Source organism: Myotis myotis, unplaced genomic scaffold, assembly GCF_014108235.1.
Source record: "Myotis myotis isolate mMyoMyo1 unplaced genomic scaffold, mMyoMyo1.p scaffold_m19_p_1, whole genome shotgun sequence".
In the NCBI taxonomy this organism is placed as follows: domain Eukaryota; kingdom Metazoa; phylum Chordata; class Mammalia; order Chiroptera; family Vespertilionidae; genus Myotis; species Myotis myotis.
The window spans coordinates 151,875,633-151,894,108 of NW_023416313.1; the positions used below are offsets into that span (position 1 = coordinate 151,875,633).

The 18,476-nt window shown below is 39.1% G+C and overlaps 2 protein-coding genes across 2 annotated transcripts; both read right to left on the bottom strand.

The window, feature by feature from the left end:
- On the bottom strand, positions 1–975 carry LOC118674449 (olfactory receptor 4F3/4F16/4F29-like). Its single transcript, XM_036346318.1, has one exon. The coding sequence runs from the start codon at positions 970–972 to the stop codon at positions 1–3; it is 972 nt and encodes a 323-aa protein (XP_036202211.1). The 5' UTR covers positions 973–975.
- A 16,323-nt stretch (positions 976–17,298) lies between these two features.
- LOC118664404 (olfactory receptor 4F3/4F16/4F29-like) lies at positions 17,299–18,237 on the bottom strand. The gene has a single exon (XM_036324480.1). The coding sequence runs from the start codon at positions 18,235–18,237 to the stop codon at positions 17,299–17,301; it is 939 nt and encodes a 312-aa protein (XP_036180373.1).
- Between the last annotated feature and the right edge of the window lie 239 nt (positions 18,238–18,476).

Genomic DNA, 18,476 nt, shown 5'->3' on the forward strand with positions numbered 1-18,476 from the left:
TCAAGATGAATCTGAATTTCTTGAATTATGCATGAAGGAACACTTCCTGAAACTTAAAACCTTACCAAACAGTCTCCTCATTGCCACCTTCATCTCCTTATTTCTAAATGTATAGATAATAGGATTCATAAAAGGAGTGATAAGGGCATCAAAAATGGCTAAAAATTTATCTATGGGTAAGGTAGGGAATGGCCACACATAGACAATAATACAAGGACCAAAGAAAAAGACCACCACAGTGATGTGAGCTGAGAGAGTGGAGAGGGCTTTGGATGAGCCCCCTGAGGTGTGCCTGCGAACTGTGACCAGGATGAAGATGTAAGATATAACCAAGATAAAGAAGGTGCCCATGGAAATGAAACCACTGTTGGCAGTGACCAGAAACTCCAATCTATAAGTGTCTGTACACGCAAGTTTGATGAACCGAGGAAAATCGCAATAAAAGCTATCCATTTTGTTGGGACCACAAAAGGGTAAGTTTACAACAAAAGCCAGTTGAGCCACAGAGTGGATGAGTCCAATGGTCCAAGCAACAGCCAAAAGAGAAATGCACATTCTTAGGCTCATGATGGTCAGGTAGTGGAGGGGTTTACAGATAGCAATGTATCGGTCATAGGCCATGACTATAAGCAGCACCATCTCTGCACCCCCAACAGTGTGAATAAAGAACATCTGAGTAATGCACCCTTTCAAAGAGATGACTTTATGTTTTCTGAAAATGTCATAAACCATCTTTGGGGTTGCAATGCTAGAAACACCTGTGTCAATAAGGGAGAGATTTGCCAGCAAAAAGTACATGGGGGAATGTAAGTGATGGTCTGAGATAATTGTCAGCACAATGAGAAGGTTTCCTAGCATACTTGCTATATAAAATATTGTGAAAAGCAGAAAAAGAAGAATCTGAATTTCCCAGGAACTGGTGAATCCCAGCAACAAAAATTCAGACACCACCGAGTAATTTCCTCCATCCATCAACTTGGTGTGCTAGGCTGATCCTGAATTACCTGGAAAGCATAAGAGAGAGGTGACATAATATTTTTAAGTTGGAAAGGAAATCCTGGCTATGGAGTTACACAAATGTCAAAAAACTAAAGATCACCTTGTCATTGTACACAGCTACTTCGAGTTTATGTCATTCAAGAATCACAGAGCCAGCACCAGACATTTTTCCATGTCTAGATCTTTGGTATCATTTAATCATTTGCCTCAAGTTTAGTTTGGGTGTCAGTGGATAAAGAAGACAGGAAAATGTAGACAAAGGCACCTAAGAATTTAAGGAGAGGTACATCAGGAAATACAGAGACTTATACTTACTAATTCCTACACTCATATATGCCACAGAATGGAAATACGTGCAAAAAGGCACAGAGAACTATCTGAGGAGGTGCTCTATTTTCTTCTTTAATGCTTAATATTCGCAGTGTAAATGTTCACCTTGTTTCTAGTTTTGTTTTTGTTCGGTTGGGTTTTGTTGGTGGTTTGTTTTCTTGTTTGTTTGTGGGGTTGTGTTTTGTTTGTTTGTTTGTTTGTTTTTTTTTTGGGGGGGGGGGGTTGGCCCCTACAGACAATGCTGCAAACAATTAATGCTTTTGTTTCTGTGTCATGGATTCCCAAGAGTAGTATCGCTGGATTAAAGTACATATATATTTGTATATGTTTTTATTGATCTTTTAAAGAGAGAGAAAGGGAGAGGGATATAGAGATAGAAACATCTCTGAGAGAGGAACATCATTAATTGGTTGCCTCCTGCATGCCCCCTACTGGGGATTGAGCTCGCAACCCCGGGCATGTGCCCAGACTGGGAATTGAACTGGTGACTTCTTGGTTCCTGGGTTGATGCTCAACTGCTGAGCCACACCAGCCAGGCAAAAGTACATATATTTTTAATTTTAGTAGTTCTGCCTGATTGACTTTAAAAAAGTCTGTAACCACACATATTTCGGCAAGAATAAATGTTAACACTTTTTAAAATTGTTGCCAGTATATTGTGTGTAAAATGATAGTACGTTGTTGCTCTAATTTTCATTTCCCTGACAGCCAATACATTTGAACAAGTTGGTTGTTTTGTTTTTTTTGGTTTTTTTTTGCATTTTGGGTTTGCTCTGTGAATTTCCTATTCATTTCTTTTCTTATTTCCTATTCTGCTTTTCCTTATCAAATTGTAGGAGTTCTTTTTATACTATAGATTTTAAGCTTTTGTCATTTGTTATATATTTTCTCTAAATCAATTATCTATTAATTTTGTTCATGGTTTCTTTTGCTATACTCAAGTTTTTCATTGGTATGTGATTAAATCCAGCTATTACTTATTTTATAGCTACTGATTTTAGTCTTAGTTAAGATTACCCTTGCTCCTGGACCATACATGTATACCCTTAGATTTTCTTTCAACATTTTATTATTTTTTGCTTTTTATTTAGAACTGTGCTCTATTGTTTCTTGTATGTTTTAGAATATAAGTCCACTTTTTATTTCTTTTGGGTGAATAGAATTGTAATGGCACTGTGTGTTAAATGGCCTGTTCTTCCCCACTTAATTTAAATACCATTTTTTATATGCTAAATTCTTAGATATTTTGGGATCTGTTCCTGGATTCTTTTTCTACTTCCACTGATATATTTATCTATTTCTGTATAAATATTTGGGTGCTTCACAATAGTGGCTTTATCACTATATCTGATAAAGCAAATCTCTTTTTCACTGTTCTTATACCTTGTTTCATACCTTTTGGCTGGTCTTGAGCATATATTATTACACATACATTTTAAGATCAGTTTATCCAATCCTCCAAAAAATTTCACTGGATTCTGATTTGAATTGCATTAAATGTATATATTAACTTAGAATGAAGTAGCATTATTATGATGATGTCTTCCCATTCAAGAATAATAGATTCATCCATTTGTTAAAACCTCATTTTATGTCCTTCAGTAAGATTTTTCCCTTTGTTCATATATGTTATATGCCTCTCTGTTTAAATTATTCCCATGTATTTTATATGGTTTCTTTGACATTGTGAATGTAATTCCCTTCCTCATCTCCATTTCTAGATTCTTCTTGCTAAAATGGGGAGGCTACATTCTGCTATTGTGTAAAATCGTTTTTCACTAAAATGTGCTGGGTTTTCTGGGCTTGCAATAATGTCAACAAGAAAAGAAAAATATAACTTGTTCATGTTTAATTTTTGTTGGTTTGGTTAAGATGGTGTTCATTTAATCAGCCCAATGATTAACACAGAAGTCCTGTTATACTTTTCTTTTCTTTTCTTTTCTTTTTGTTGTTGTTAATTGTCCCTTTTCCCGTGACAAATGTCTCTACTCCGATTTTAAAATAAGATGCCAACTATTTTCCTGACCAATAAGTTTTATTTCTTTCCTGCTTTCCCTTACACTAGGTAAGATTAGACCTTCAAAATATTTTTCTCCCTCTTCATCTCACCTCCTCTTTTCATTTTAATTAAATTAGTTCACTTTCTTTCTGGAACTTCTATTTATCATATTATGCCTCCTGAAATTTACCCTCCCTATTTTCTTTCCCTTCATGATTTCAACTTTCCAGTCTAAAATTTGAATTTCAAGAATAACCATCCTCTATTTAAATTCAGTTCACTTCCAATGGATCTTGTTTATATTGCTCATGAATCCCTTTACATGTTATTATTATTTTGTATTGAAAATAGCATCTGCTTCTTCCAGCAGACCTGGGTCCAATATCAGTCTAATATCACATATAATGTTCTTTATGGATATAAATTATTTGAGATGAACCTTCAGAAATAATCTATATCAACCATCTGATTCCAAGATTCATGTAATATGTCCAGTCTTGTCTGGTACTTTTTTTCCTCTCTAATTTCTCCAGGGATGTAAATGCCACATAATACACACTGTTAGGATCCTTCTTAATCATGGCATTGAGGTTTAAAATATATTGTAACTCTCAAAAACAATATCCTTATTTATTGCTTTGAAATAAAGTGATTAAAGAAAAGCTGACTAGAGAGTTCGATTTCTTTAGGGCTCCAACCTTAGAGTTAATATCTTCCCAAGTACCTTCTGGTACAATGAAGACTGATCTTGGAGACAAATAAAATTTTCTCTACAAGATCACAAAGAACTAGAATTTAAAATAAAAATCCAGTTAAGATGTACAAATTTCCATTTATAAAACTACTAGTCACAAAGATGCAAAGTACAGACAATAATATTGTAATAAGTATGTATGATGTCAGATAGGTACTAGACTTATCAGGGTGATGACTTCATAAGGTATGTCAGTGTCTACTTACTATGTTGTATATCTGAAATTAATATAACATTGTATGTCAACTATAATTGAAAAATAATAAAGAATTTTAAAAAACATTTAACAGTTGCTATCTTTCTATAGAGTCTAGGGGTGAATTTTTTTCTCTTCTCTATGCTTCTATACATTTTTTATTTTGCACATGCCTTTCTCTTTAACAAAACTATTAATTTAAAAAACAATTGAGCACCAGCCCATGCACAAGAGGTTGCCAGTTTCATTCCCAGTCAGGGCACATGGTCGGGATACCAGCTCAACCCCCACGAGGGGCATGCAGGAGGCAGTCGATCAGGTCGATGTTTCTCTTTCATTGGTGTTTCTATCTCTTTCTCCCTCTCCCGTCCTCTCTCTCTAAAGTCATTAAAAACATATTTTAAAAAATAAAATAAATAAAAAAACAAGTTGATGTCAGAGGGCAGCCTTTCTTCACTACACTACTCTGTAAATCACTGACAACTTAAGTCAAAAATAACTTCAAGGTTATGAGGAAGTAGGTTTTACTACCAAGGTACTTAATAGAATTTCATAGAAGACAAAGTGGGTCTTTGGTATCGACAACCTCATCTCTAGCTTCTGTACAGTCTTTTGTCATGCTGACTTCTACTAATGCTTAGTTGTCTACTGCCCTCACACTGTCTGCTGACTAGCCAAAGTCCTCCACTATGTCATTCTTAACCAGATATAGTCTGTTCTAAGTTCCGAGTCTCCAGAATTATTTTTTTCCAGAGCGTTTTTAGTTAAAACCATTTACATGTTGAGCCACTTGTACATGCAGTCTTAGAAAAAAAATTAATGCAGTTGCCTGGGTTTATGTAAATTAAACTCTAATAATATTTTTTATTTTAGTTATATATGTCCATAACTATGCCATGCTTCAGAACTATTCTAGGCTACCACAACTCTCCTACTCTAAACCAGCCCTCCTTGCACACCAGAAAGAGACATCAATAAACTAACTCTCAACTTGGGAAATTTTGTCTATATCCCTGATCTTAGTGCCCTGTGGTAAATTTTTTACATGACAATTGTAGTTCATTGCATTCCACTGACAGCTTCATCTGAATTGGATCAAAAACAACATAGATGAGTCTTCTCTGAGCCCTAGAAATGATTCACACTCCAGAACAGAAATGTTATTAATCCTATTTGCAAATGAAGGCAGTGGGAATCAGAACTCTCTCTTACCTGAGTTAGACCAAAAAGAATCTATTCTCATCAAACAGTGATCAATTTTCTCCAAATTTTGTGAGATGATATAAAACTGCCATTATGTAAGAGTTACAATTTCTAAAAGGGAAAAATAAAGATTAGTTTGATGGATGCTGAGAACCAAATGACAGAAATTTGGAGTTTTAAAACATAGAAACTTTAAACATTACTTCAGAATTTATTTAGCATTAAAAACTAAAAAGAAATACAGAATAGGGGACTAGAAGGGAATATTAAATAGAAACAATGAAATTATTATGCTATTTCCCCCTCCTGGAAGACAATGTTTTAGGTCAAAACCCATCCTTCATTCAAAACCCAGCTTAGTGTCATCCCTTCCAAAAACATATTCCCAATACCCTTAAAAAGAGCTATAACTTACTCACCTTCATACTCCCCTTTGTGCTTTGTCAGAATACATATGTAAAAATATGTTGAATAACAATTAAACTGTAGATTAAGCTAAGAAAGTAAATAATAACTGAGCAATCATTAGAGGGAGACTGTTGAATAAGTTGAATTAATGCTCAGTCTAAATAGTAAAACATTTGTTTTTACATATGTTTTCCATGATAGTAATTGAAGTAGGAACATTTTTCTAGGTTCCAGGAAAGATAGCTTCACCTTCAGAGATTATAACCATGTTCAAAACAAAGTGCTTAATATTGTTTTTCTCAAGTAAAAAAGAATCTCATTAGCAACTTGAATATTGGTGACCAAATGATTGGTCTGAGCCTTGGGAATAGCCACTTTTCTTGACTGGATTTTCCTGGGAATTATACCTCAGAGTCAATGCTGACTTTTACCCAGGGAAAAAAAAGGACAAAAGAACAGAAGAAAGAAAAGTATCTTCTGGGTATCAGATTTAATGGTGCCTTAGATGGATGTACATAAAGATTTTTGCTTTAAAATGAGCCAATAGCAGTAACTGACTGAAAATCCAACACTTTAGACTGCTTAAAAAGTAGGGGAAAGAGTATTGCTCTACTCTAGTACTAGCAAGATTTCATGGCAAAAGCATTCTCTTCAATGAGAACAAGGAGGTGACAGCAAATAAGAAACCACAGAACATAAAACTATCTCTTACTTTAACAATTTGGCTTTTGAGATGCTTTTCAGTCCACAAGACTCAAAACTTGTGACCTTAGACTTCAGAAATATTTCATCAGAGTGCTGTCAAGTTACAAAGTCTAAATTATTGTGGTATAAGAAGAAATGTTGTCAGAAAGTTTGAAAACAAACTTTTTCCAAAAAAGTCTCCCTTGACCACATTTAATAAAAGGGGTTCTTATATACTTCTTTTTCATAATCCTATTATTTCTCTGTTTTTATTATTACAGTCATTCCTCAGATATTATTGCATCATATTAACTCTTACAAAGAATCACAATCAATTGGCTCCAACACCACCACCATATTTTGCCATAACCTAATCAGTATAATCTAGCAATCAGTGGTGCACAGTGCAGAACACATTGTCAATATTTAATAAATATTTCTTTTAAAAATATGTTTGAGAATCAAGATGGTGCTGTATGTAAATACAATAGTCAGAACCTCCAACAACCACATTAAAATTACAACTAAACTACAGAACAACCATCATTCACAATACCTGAAATCTAGTTAACAGAAGTCCTGTAACTAAGGATATAAAGAAGCCACAGGAGACTGGTGGAGAGGCAGAGATGCAGACTGGACTGGAAGCCTACTACATAAGGCCACTCTACCAAGTCCAAAAAACATATCAGCTTGACCTAATACATAAAAATAAACACAGGGAAGCAACCAAAATAAGGAGACAAAGAAACAGGTCCCAATTAAAAGTACAGGAAAAATATCCAGAAAAAAAGAACTAAATGAAATGGAAGCAAGCAAACTAAGAAATACACAGTTCAAAATAATGGTTATAAGGATGCTCAGGGAACTTGATGAGAACATCCACAGCATAAAAAAGGACATGGAAACCATAAAAAAGAACCAGTCAGAAATGAAGGATACACTAACTGAAATGAAAAATTACAGGGAATCAGCAATAGAGTAGATGATGCAGAGAATCAGATCAGCAGTTTGGAATGTAAGAAAGCAGAAAACACCGCATCAGAAGAGCAAAAAGGAAAAATAATGCAAAACATGAGGATTGTTTAAAGAACAACTTCAAGCATACCAACATTCACCTCATGGGGGTGCCAGAAGGAGAAGAGAGAGAGCAAGAAATTGAAAAACTAATGACAGAAAACTTCCCTGACTCAGTGAAGAAAACTGACATACAAATCCAGGAAGTGTGGAGAGTATCAAACAAGATGAACTCCAACAGGCCCACACCAACACATATCATAATTAGAATGCCAATATTACAAACAAACAGAGAATCTTAAAAGCAGCAAGAGAAAAAAATGTTAGTTACCAACAGAAAAAGATCCCATAAGACTGTAAGCAGTTGCCCAGCTGATGTGGCTCAGTGGTTGAGTGTCAACTTATGAATCAGAAGATCAGGGTTTGAGAAACCACACCATCTTGAAGAGCAGAACTGCTTATGACTAGGAACCTAGCCTCATCAACACCCAATCTGGTCTCAAATGCAAACCGGAACACTACAGCCACTCGGGATAAAGACCTGCTACCACAGCTGCAGACCCACAGACACCAACATTCCAGACATCCTGGGCGCGGATTTCTGTGAGTCACAGAGCCCATCCCCCTCCCCACTGGCCCACTGCAGCAGCATAGGACCTGCTAGACCCACTCCACATGAGCAGGCCTCCTTCCAACACAGGGCAGCTGTGCTACCTGACTTTGACTCTGGGCGTGCGCACATGGGGAGTCAAGTCTGTTTCCCGTGGCACACGTGCAACCAGGCCTCCCACTGACACAGGGAGGTTGTACTACCTGACTTTGACTCTGGGTGTGCACACACAGGAGTCTGTTTCCTGTGGCACAGGAGTGGGCCTCCCACAGACACTGGGCAGCTGTGCAACCAGGCCCCCCAAGCCGACTGGGAACCCTGATTCTCTGCGTGAGAGGCCACACTGAGCACCAGTGACTTGACTCTCAGCATACACATGCAGGGACTCTGTTTCTCATGGTTGCACACAGGAACCCTGATTCTCAATGTGCACACACTGAGCACCAGTGACTCCAATTCGGGGCACATGTGCATGCAAACTGGGTCCCTGATTCTTGGCACAAGGCCGCACCAAGCAACAGAGACTCTAATATTCAATTCTCAGCTCATGCACATGGGGACTCTGACTCCTGGCGCGCACTAAGGGACCCTGATTTTCAGTGCACACCCGCGGGAACTCTTTCTCAGCATGGCACTTGCAGGGTCCCTGATTCTAGGTGTACGCACAAGGTCGCACTCAGCGCTGGTGTCTCTTATTGTCGGCATACGTGGCTCCACTGACCCACAGCAGCCACACGTCTTGGTGTCAAAGCTCTTCAGTGATACTCAGGTGGCACAACACTCCAACTGCACATGGCTCAGGCCCCCGCAACTCAGCGTTTGAACCTTATGGTGATAGCTAGAATGGGGAGACAATGAAACAATGCCCAGAGGAAAGAAAAAGAGAAATTGCCAAGAAAGAAAATAAGTGAAATGGAGGCATGCAATATGACAGAAAAAGAATTCATAGTAATGGTCATACAGTTCATAAACCTGATGGACGAGAAAATCAACAACCTATGCAAGAATCAGGAAGAAATCAAAAGTGATATAGCTACAATCAAAAATGCTATGGAAGGTTTCAACAGTAGACTAGAAGAAGCAGAGGACTGATTTAGTGAATTAGAAGATAAGGTAGAGAAACAAGCCCAATATGAACACCAATTGGAGAAAAAAAATAAAAAGCAGGAGAAGAGCCTAACGGAGCTTTGGGACAGCATGAAATGAAGTAACATACATATAATAGGGGTGCCAGAAGGACAAGAAGAGCAGCAAGGATTAGAGAACCTATTTGAAGAAATAATGACAGAAAACTTCTCTGATATGGGGGAGAAAAAATTCACACAAGTACAGAGAGTCCCAAGCAAAATGATTCCAAAAAGACCTACACCAAGACACATCATATTTACAATGGCAAATGTTAACAACAAAGAGAGAATCTTAAAGGCTGCAAGAGAGAGACATAGAAAGTTACCTACAAAGGATCGCCCATCAGATTATCAAACGATTTCTCAACAGAAACATATCAAGCTAGAAGGGAGTGGAATGAAGTATACAGTGTTGCAAAGCAAAGGACTGAATCCAAGAATACTCTATCCAGCAAGACTATCAATCAAAATCGAAGGGGAAATCAGAAACTTCGCAGGCAAAAATATGCTAAGGGAGTTTATCACTACCAAGCCAGCAATGCAAGAAATGCTAAAGGGAATGCTGTAAAAGAAGAAATAGAAAGGAAGGAAGGAACAGAGGCATAAAGAATACAAATGGCTACAAACAAGTACCTATCAATAATAACATTAAACATAAGTGGATTAAATACTCCAATCAAAAGACATCAAGACCAAATGGATAAGAAAACAGGACCCATATATACTAGTATGCTGTCTAGAGGAGACCCACCTCAGAACAAGGGACTCACACAGACTGAAAGTGAGGGATGGAAAAACATCTTTCAGGCAAATGGAAATGAAAAAAAAAAGCTGGGGTAGCAATACTTATATCTGACAAAATAGACCTCAAAGTGAAGACCATAACAAGAGACAAGGAAGGCCACTTCATAATTCTAAAGGGATCCATACAACAAGGGGTTATACTCTGAAGCACGGCAGGCTGCTGCTAGTGCCTGTACTGGGTCTCTCATTGTGTGGTATGGAGACATGCTGACACCAACTGCTGTTTGTTTGAGAGATTTTAGGAAACTCTGGAGCCTGAGCCAGGACAGACCATTCATATGGAAAAACTGCTGTAAATAGCTTGAGTGGGGCTGTAAATTGAATGAGGCGGGGTCTCAGAGAATCACCAGGGTGGCGTGAACAGGTTGAACCATGTTGTTGGAGACTCTGACATGACCCCTGCCAGTCAACTCTGTGACAGGGAGGTCTCAGCATAGGAACAATGACCACTGCTGCTGGGAGAAAGCTGCCCCCGAGTATAGCCTAGCCAGGTGGCTCAGTGGTTGAGCATAAACCTATGAACCAGAAGGTCACATTTCAATTCCCAGTTAGGGCACATGCCCAAGTTGCAGGCTCAATCCCCAGTAGGAAGTGTGCAAGAGGCAGCCAATCAATGATCCTCTCTCATCATTGATGTGTGTGTGTGTCTCTCTCCTCCTCTCTCTTCCTCTCCGAAATCAATAAAAATACAGTGGGGCCTTGACTTACGAGTGTCCCAACTAACCAGTTTTTTGAGATACGAGCTGTCTCTTGGCCGATTTTTTGCTTTGAGTTGCGAGCTAAAATTCAGGTTACAAGCCAGCTTCAGATACCCCACCACTAGTTGGCACAGCGAACGTCGCAGTGAATGCCACAACATCATCCCAGCATCACGTGTCATTGTAATGGTGAAAATTTATTTGACATACGAGTAATTTGAGTTATGAGCTCCATCATGGAACAAATTAAACTCGTAAGTCAAGGCCCCACTTTATATTTAAAAATAAATAAACAAAACAAACAAATAAAATCAAATAATCAAACTTACAGAAGCAGAGAATACCATAGTGGTTACCAGGAGCTGGAAAATGGGGAGTTTTTTCCCAATACATATAAAGTTTCAGTTTTGCTAGATGAATAAATTCTAGATCTGCTATACAACATGTGCCTATAGTTAACAATGATATTGTACACGTCAAATTTTGTAAAAAGGGTAGATTTCATGTTAAGTGTTCTTACCACACACACACAAAAAAAGAATAAGTAAAACTAAAGGACACAAAAAAATTTTGCAAGGTGTTGTGTATGTCTATTACTTTGATTGTGGTGATGGTATCATGGGTGTTATATATATCCATTCACATAAAATTATACAAGTTAAATATGTATAGTTCTTTGTACGTCAATTATACCTCAATAAAACTGTTTAAATATAGACAGATGATTGATAGAGAGATGGAAAGATAGTAAGATACATAATACAGAAATGAGAGAGAGAGGAAGGGAGGGAGGGAGGGAGGGAGGGAAAAGGAGAGAAACATACAGAGAGATAAACTAAGAAGGGAATATCTATAATAATAAAAACATAATATGCTAATTAGACCAGACGTCCTTCCTTCCAGGCACAGCCACAGTGGGCAGGGGCCGAGGCAGAGGCAGCAGAGGCCCCCGGCCACCATGGCGGCAGGCAGGGGCTGAGGCAGAAGCGGGGGCCAAGGCAGAGGCCCCCTGCCACTGCCGCGGTAGGTGAGGATGGAGGCAAAGGCCCCTGGCTGAATTTCTTGCATCAAGTTTCTAGTATCTACATAATATAGATAAATCATTTTTAAATAAAACTACTATAAAAACTTTATGCCAATGAATTTTAAAACTGAATAGATAAAACAGACAAATTCTTTCAAAGTATATCTATAATAACAAAAGCATAATATGCTAATTAGACCAGACGACCTTCTGGATGAAGCCGTGGCAGCGGCGGCTGAGGCAGAGGCGGCCGCCACAGTGGGCAGGGGCCAAGCCCCTTGCACGAATTTCATGCATCAGGCCTCTAGTATTTTAATAAGTTCTGATAAATTATATATATTTTCAAAGAGATATGTATGTAAACTACAAATGAGCAGAATTAAACAACATATTGTTTATGAATAATATATTTTTTATAAAATTATTTTTCAAAAATGCAAAAGAAGCATAAACAGAAAAATCCAGAATAGTGATTACTTCTGGGTGGAAGGTAGAATAAAGGGATAGGGATAGGAATGTATAGATGCAATAATAGATGGGCTCAGAGGTACTTTTCTTATTATGCTTTATAACTCAAATATATGTTACATATTTTATAAATATGTAATATTTCATGCAAATAGTAGGACAATTTTCAATTATATAGGGATATTATTTTTATATCTTTTCTTTTTCATTTTTACCTTTTTCAAATTAATTATATATCTATTGTTTGCAAAGGTGGGAGCAACTACTGCTCCAATTCACTGCTGGTGATGGAATTTTAAATTGACCCAACCACTTTAGTGGGCATTTTTGCAAAAGTAATTAAGCCTTACAAATACACAGCAATTTCATTTACATTAAGTTGTCATTAAAAAGTAACCAAAGCCATCCTAATATATAAAAACCCAGGGTCTGTAATGTCCAAAACAACCGAAGGCTCAACTGACCGGAAGTCAGTCCTGCAGTCAGTGCTGGGTTGCCATGGTGACCCAACACAGACTGCCACCGTTGGGGGCAGAGTAACCCAGCACTGACTGCTGAGGGAGTTGCGGATCAGGCCCAGAGAGAGGCCTGGAGAGAAAAGCAGGGTCTGATCCACAGCCTCTGTGGCAGCTGTTGATCAGCCCTTGCCTCTCTCTTTCTCTCCGAGCCTGGCCAGCAGACATATCTCTCTTTCTCTCTGGGCCTCTGCAGGGGCTGCTGATCAGCCCCAGAGATAGGCCCAGAGATGCTGACTGGCATAGAAACCAACCAATCAGAACAAAATCTGGATGAACTGTGAGGAGCCAATGGCTTCCTAGGAGGCAGAGCTTATGATGCTGACTGGCACAGAAACCAACCAATAAGAACCTAATCTGGGTGAACTGAGAAGGCAGAACCTAAGGTGGGGGCTGAGGAGGGATTTTAAGGGCAACAGCTATTTGGTGTAAGGTGTAAGAAAGCAGTTCAATGTTTTAGTGACCGGTTTGTTTTGGCAGTATAGTGCATATGGCTGGTTATCAGTCCAGATATAGGGATAACCTATCTATGCTAATAAAATGGTAATATGCTAATTAGACCGGGTTGACTGGCCATCTTCCAGACGTCTGACTTCCTTCCGGAAAAAGCCACGATGGTGGGGGCTGAGGCAAAGGCAGTTAGGCGTGATCAGGCCAGCAGGGGAGGGCAGTTGGGGGTGAGATCAGGCCAGCAGGGGAGGGCCATTGGGGCCGAGATCAGGCTGGCAGGGAAGGGCAGTTAGGAGCAATCAGACAGGCAGAGGCAGTTAGGGGTGATCAGGCTGGCAGGGGAGGGCAATTGGGGGCGAGATCAGACCTGCAGGGGAGGGCAGTTAGGTGTGATCAGACAGGCAGGCAGAGGCAGTTTGGGGCAATCAGGCAGGCAGGCAGGTGAGCGGTTAGGAGCCAGCAGTCCCAGATTATGAGAGGGATGTCCCCAATTTTAGAGGGTGCAGGCTGGACTAAGGGAACTCCCCTCCATCCCCCATGTGAATTTCGTGCACCGGGCCATTAGTGTGTATATAAAAAGGTATGTCAAGCCTAGATGGCATGGCTCCTTGGATGAGTGTTGACCTATGAACCAGGAGGTCATGGTTCAACTACTGGTCAGGCCCGGGTTGTGGGCTCAATCCCCAGTGGGAAGCATGCAGGAGGCAGACAATCAGTGATTCTCATCATTGATGTTCAATCTCTCTCTTCCTTTCCCTTCCTCTCTAAAATCAATAAAAAATATATATTTTAAAAATAAAATAAATAAATAAAATAAAAAGTATGTCAAGATCTTTCGTAGCAGAACTGTTCTAAAAATTGAAAATAACTTAAATGTCAGCAATAAAATGCTGACTAAGTGATATATATCTATACCCATACAATAAATTACCATATAGCCACAAAGAATTACATGCTAGAAGTAGATTTATCATGAAAAAACTTACATATCATATTGTTAAATGACCAAATCATATCACTAAATGGACTGTAGAACAATGTGATCTACTAAATAATATACAAATTATTCTGTATAATTTTTAATGCATAACGAAAAATTCTAAGAGAAAAATAACAAATTTTGACAGTTATGTTTGAATGAAATAATTTTTATTGATTTTTATTGTGCTTACCTATATTTAACTTAGAAACATACTTTAGACCTGCCAGTTTGTTATCCTAAATACATTCACTTTAATGTTTCTACCAAATCTATTAGATTTTTCCATTCCTTTCCATTACTTGTGATTTGGAAGAAAACAGGTGTTTCTTTTTCCCTCTTATCTTGTATTTACTACTGCTCTTTGGACAAAAACTAATAATTATTGACTTCCCACTTTAGGCCAGCCATCCCACTAGGTACAACAAAAACAAAAAATCATGTTTTCTGCTCTATGGACATTTTTCCTGTGGGGGGGAAAATAGTTAAAACAATCTTTCAAATAGAGATAAAGCTATTAAGACCTTAGGCAAAGCACATGATAATGACTGAAATTGAAAGGCAAGAAAGAATTTTTTTATTATTTTTATTTTTTTAATATATTTTTTATTGATTAAGATATTACATATGTGTCCTTGTCCCCACGTTACCCTCTACCCCCCCACGCCCCCCCCCGCTCATGCCCTCACCCCCCCGTTGCCCATGTCCATTGATTAGGCCTATATGCTTGCATATAAGTCCTTTGGTTGATCTTTCCCCCTTACCCCCACCCTCCCCTACCTTCCCTCCAAGTCCCGACAGTCCAATCAATGCCTCTCCGTCTCTGGGTCAGTCCTTGTTCATCAGTTTATGTTGTTCATTATATTCCACAAATGAGTGAGATAATGTGGTATTTATCCGCTCTCCAGTTCCATCCATGCTGTGGCAAATGGTAAGAGTTCCTTTTTCTTCTTCCTCTTCTTAAAGAATACCTTTCAGCATTTCATATAATGCTGGTTTGGTGGTGATGAACTCCTTTAGCTTTTCCTTATCTGTGAAGCTCTTTATCTGACCTTCAATTCTGAATGATAGCTTTGCTGGATAAAGTAATCTTGGTTGTAGGTTCTTGGTATTCATCACTTTGAATATTCTTGCCACTCCCTTCTGGACTGCAAAGTTTCTGTTGAGAAATCAGCTGACAGTCGTATGGGTATTCCCTTGTAGGTAACTGAGTTTCTTTCTCTTGCTGCTTTTAAGATTCTCTCTTTATCTTTTGCTCTTGGCATTTTAATTATGATGTGTCTTGGCGTGGTCCTCTTTGGATTCCTTTTGTTTGGGGTTCTCTGCACTTCCTGGACCTGTAAGTCTATTTCTTTCACCAGGTGGGGGAAGTTTTCTGTCATTATTTCTTCAAATAGGTTTTCAATATCTTGCTCTTTCTCATCTTCTGGCACCCCTATAATTCTGATGTTGGTACGCTTGAAGCTGTCCCAGAGGCTCCTTACACTATCTTCGTATTTTCGGATTCTTTTTTCATTTTGCTTTTCCGGTTGGGTGTTTTTTGCTTCTTCACATTTCAAATCTTTGACTTGATTCTTGCGCTCCTCTGGTCTGCTGTTGGGAGTCTGTATAATATTCTTTATTTCAGTCAGTGTATGCTTAATTTCTAGTTGGTTCTTTATCACAACATCAAGGGTCTCATTAGATTTCTTGAGGATCTCACTACATTTACCGGCAGTTTCTAGAAAATTATTGAAAGACCTTAAAAGTGCGGTTTTTAGCTCTATATCCTCCATTTCTGTCATGTTTCTTTGTCTCCGCATTTTGTTATGCTTTCTTGGTGCACCCCCTTGTGGTCTTTGTGCGCAGTCTTGTTGTAGTTAAGCCTTGATTGTTGTCGGCAACACTGGGGGTGATTTGACCTCCAGGCAAACTGGCTATGAGAGTCAGCTGTGTCTGCAGTGGGAGAACTTCTGTGTTGGATCTCTAGGGCGGTGCTAATCTAGCCTTTGCCTGAGGCTATCCGGCAAATGCCTCTGTGCAGGGCTTGGGCGAGGCGGGTCCCCGGGGATCTACAGGGCTGGCGAAGGGAGCAGTTATGGCTGCTCTCAGTTCTGTCCCCAGGGGCTCTGCCTCTCTGAGTCCCAGCAACCGCTGCAAACCTCGGAGAGAAAGCTGCCTTCGAGTTCCGACCGAAGCCACCGTCCCGCTTCTCCCGTTTGAGTCTGGGTCCCTAGACACTCGCCCAGATCTGGAGCTCAGAGTCTGAAACTCCTTCCTGATTGAAAAGAACAACCACACCCTCAGCAGCCAGCCCACTCTGCATGCACTCCTCACCTTAGTATTTCACTTCAGCACTGGGCCTCCTCTGAGTCAGTATGCTATTCTCTTTCCTCCTAGTTGTAGAACTTCCACTCAGCCAGCCTTCCTGTGGTTCTGGATGATGTCCATTCCATCTTTTAGTTGTATTTTTGAAGTGGTTGTTCGAGGCAGCAAACTCCAGAGTTAACCTATGCCGCCATCTTGGTTTCTCTTCCATCCCCTTTTCAAAAAAATAAAATTTAAAAATCCCCTTTTTAACTCTTATCTGTTTTCTTCACACATTTCAGCTACTCCCACACATCTCACTATAAACCTCAACAACAAAAACTGTCCTAATAATTGCAAATTTTGTCACATTTTCAAAGCACTTTTCTTCAGATTCTGCATCACAAAGTCCAAAAATCAATCTGACGAGGGAGAGTTTGCCTCAGAACAGAGTAAGGAAAGAATTATAAAGCCCAGTTCAGAATCCTCTTTATTAATCAGGGGTAGGAAAATGTGGAAACAGTGCTATATTAATACGTTTTTATTCCATCACGTTGCATAAGAAAGGAAAATACCATATCCTCTTTGGTTATGGCAGAATATTGCAGAAAACACATTAAGAAAATTTGGACATTAGTAATTAAACTATTAACTAAAGCATCCATGGTGCTGTGTTTCATTGGATTCATGTTGGTAGTATGGGCAGGAAATGTTAGAGATGCTTGTCTTTCTTGATATCAAAATCACTTAAAAGAACTTCCTGAAACTCAACACCTGACTGAATATTCTCCTCATTGCTATCTTCATCTCTTTGTTCCTAAACGTATAGATGGCAGGGTTCAGAAATGGGGTGATAATTACATCAAAAAAGGCAAGGAATTTATCCACTGGCACTGTGGGAAATGGCCAAGAGTACACAAAAATACATAGACCAAAAAATAAAACCACCACTGAGATGTGAGCTGACAAGGTAGAGAGGGCCTTGGACAAGCCACCTGAAGAACATTGCCAAACAGTGACCAAAATGAAGATATAGGAGATAATCAAAATGAAAAAAGTTCCCAGGGAGATGAAACCACTATTGGCAGTGATCATGAGCTCCAATCTGTAAGTGTCTGTGCAAGCAAGCCTAATAAATCGTGGAAGGTCAGAGTAAAAGCTGTCAACTTCATTGGGGCCACAGAATGGTAAGTTTACAACAAATACAAGTTGGATCAATGAATAGATGATCCCAATGGCCCAGGCAGCCACTAAGAGTAAAATACAAGTTCTGAAGTTCATGATGGTCAAGTAGTGAAGAGGCCTACATATAGCAACGTAACGGTCAAAGGCCATGGCAATGAGCAGAACCATCTCAGTTCCTCCAATAACATGAATGAAGAACATCTGAGCAATGCAGCCTTGGAAAGAGATTACTTTCCTCTCCTTGAAAAGATCAGAAATCATCTTGGGAGCTGCAATGGAGGAAACCCACATGTCAATAAAGGAGAGGTTGGCCAGCAGGAAGTACATGGGGGAGTGTAAGTGGCAATCAGAGATCACTGTGAGCACAATGAGAAGGTTTCCTAAAACACCTGTTACATAGAATACAGAGAAAACTAGAAAAAGGACTAGTTGCATCTCCAAAGATCTGGTGTGTCCCACCAACACAATCTCAGACACCAACAAATGATTTCCTACCCTCATGGTCTCAGTCACTTTGGGCTCCAAATTTGCCTGAAAGAACAGGAAAAATAAGAAAGTGGAATTACTGGCTGTATCAGACAGGGTTCCATTAGAGAGGCAGCACCATTAGGAGACAATATACTGAGGGATTTATGACAGTGACTTAACCTTACATAATCATAGAAGTTGATTCTACAGTCTCAGTAAGCCTGTTGCCTTTGCATTGGATGCTGTAGTTTTAAGTCCACAGGACAGGCAGT

Coding starts and splice junctions, on each gene's coding strand:
- LOC118674449 (XM_036346318.1), bottom strand. CDS start 972: ATGGATGGAGGAAATTACTCGGTGGTGTCTGAATTTTTGTTGCTGGGA.
- LOC118664404 (XM_036324480.1), bottom strand. CDS start 18,237: ATGAGGGTAGGAAATCATTTGTTGGTGTCTGAGATTGTGTTGGTGGGA.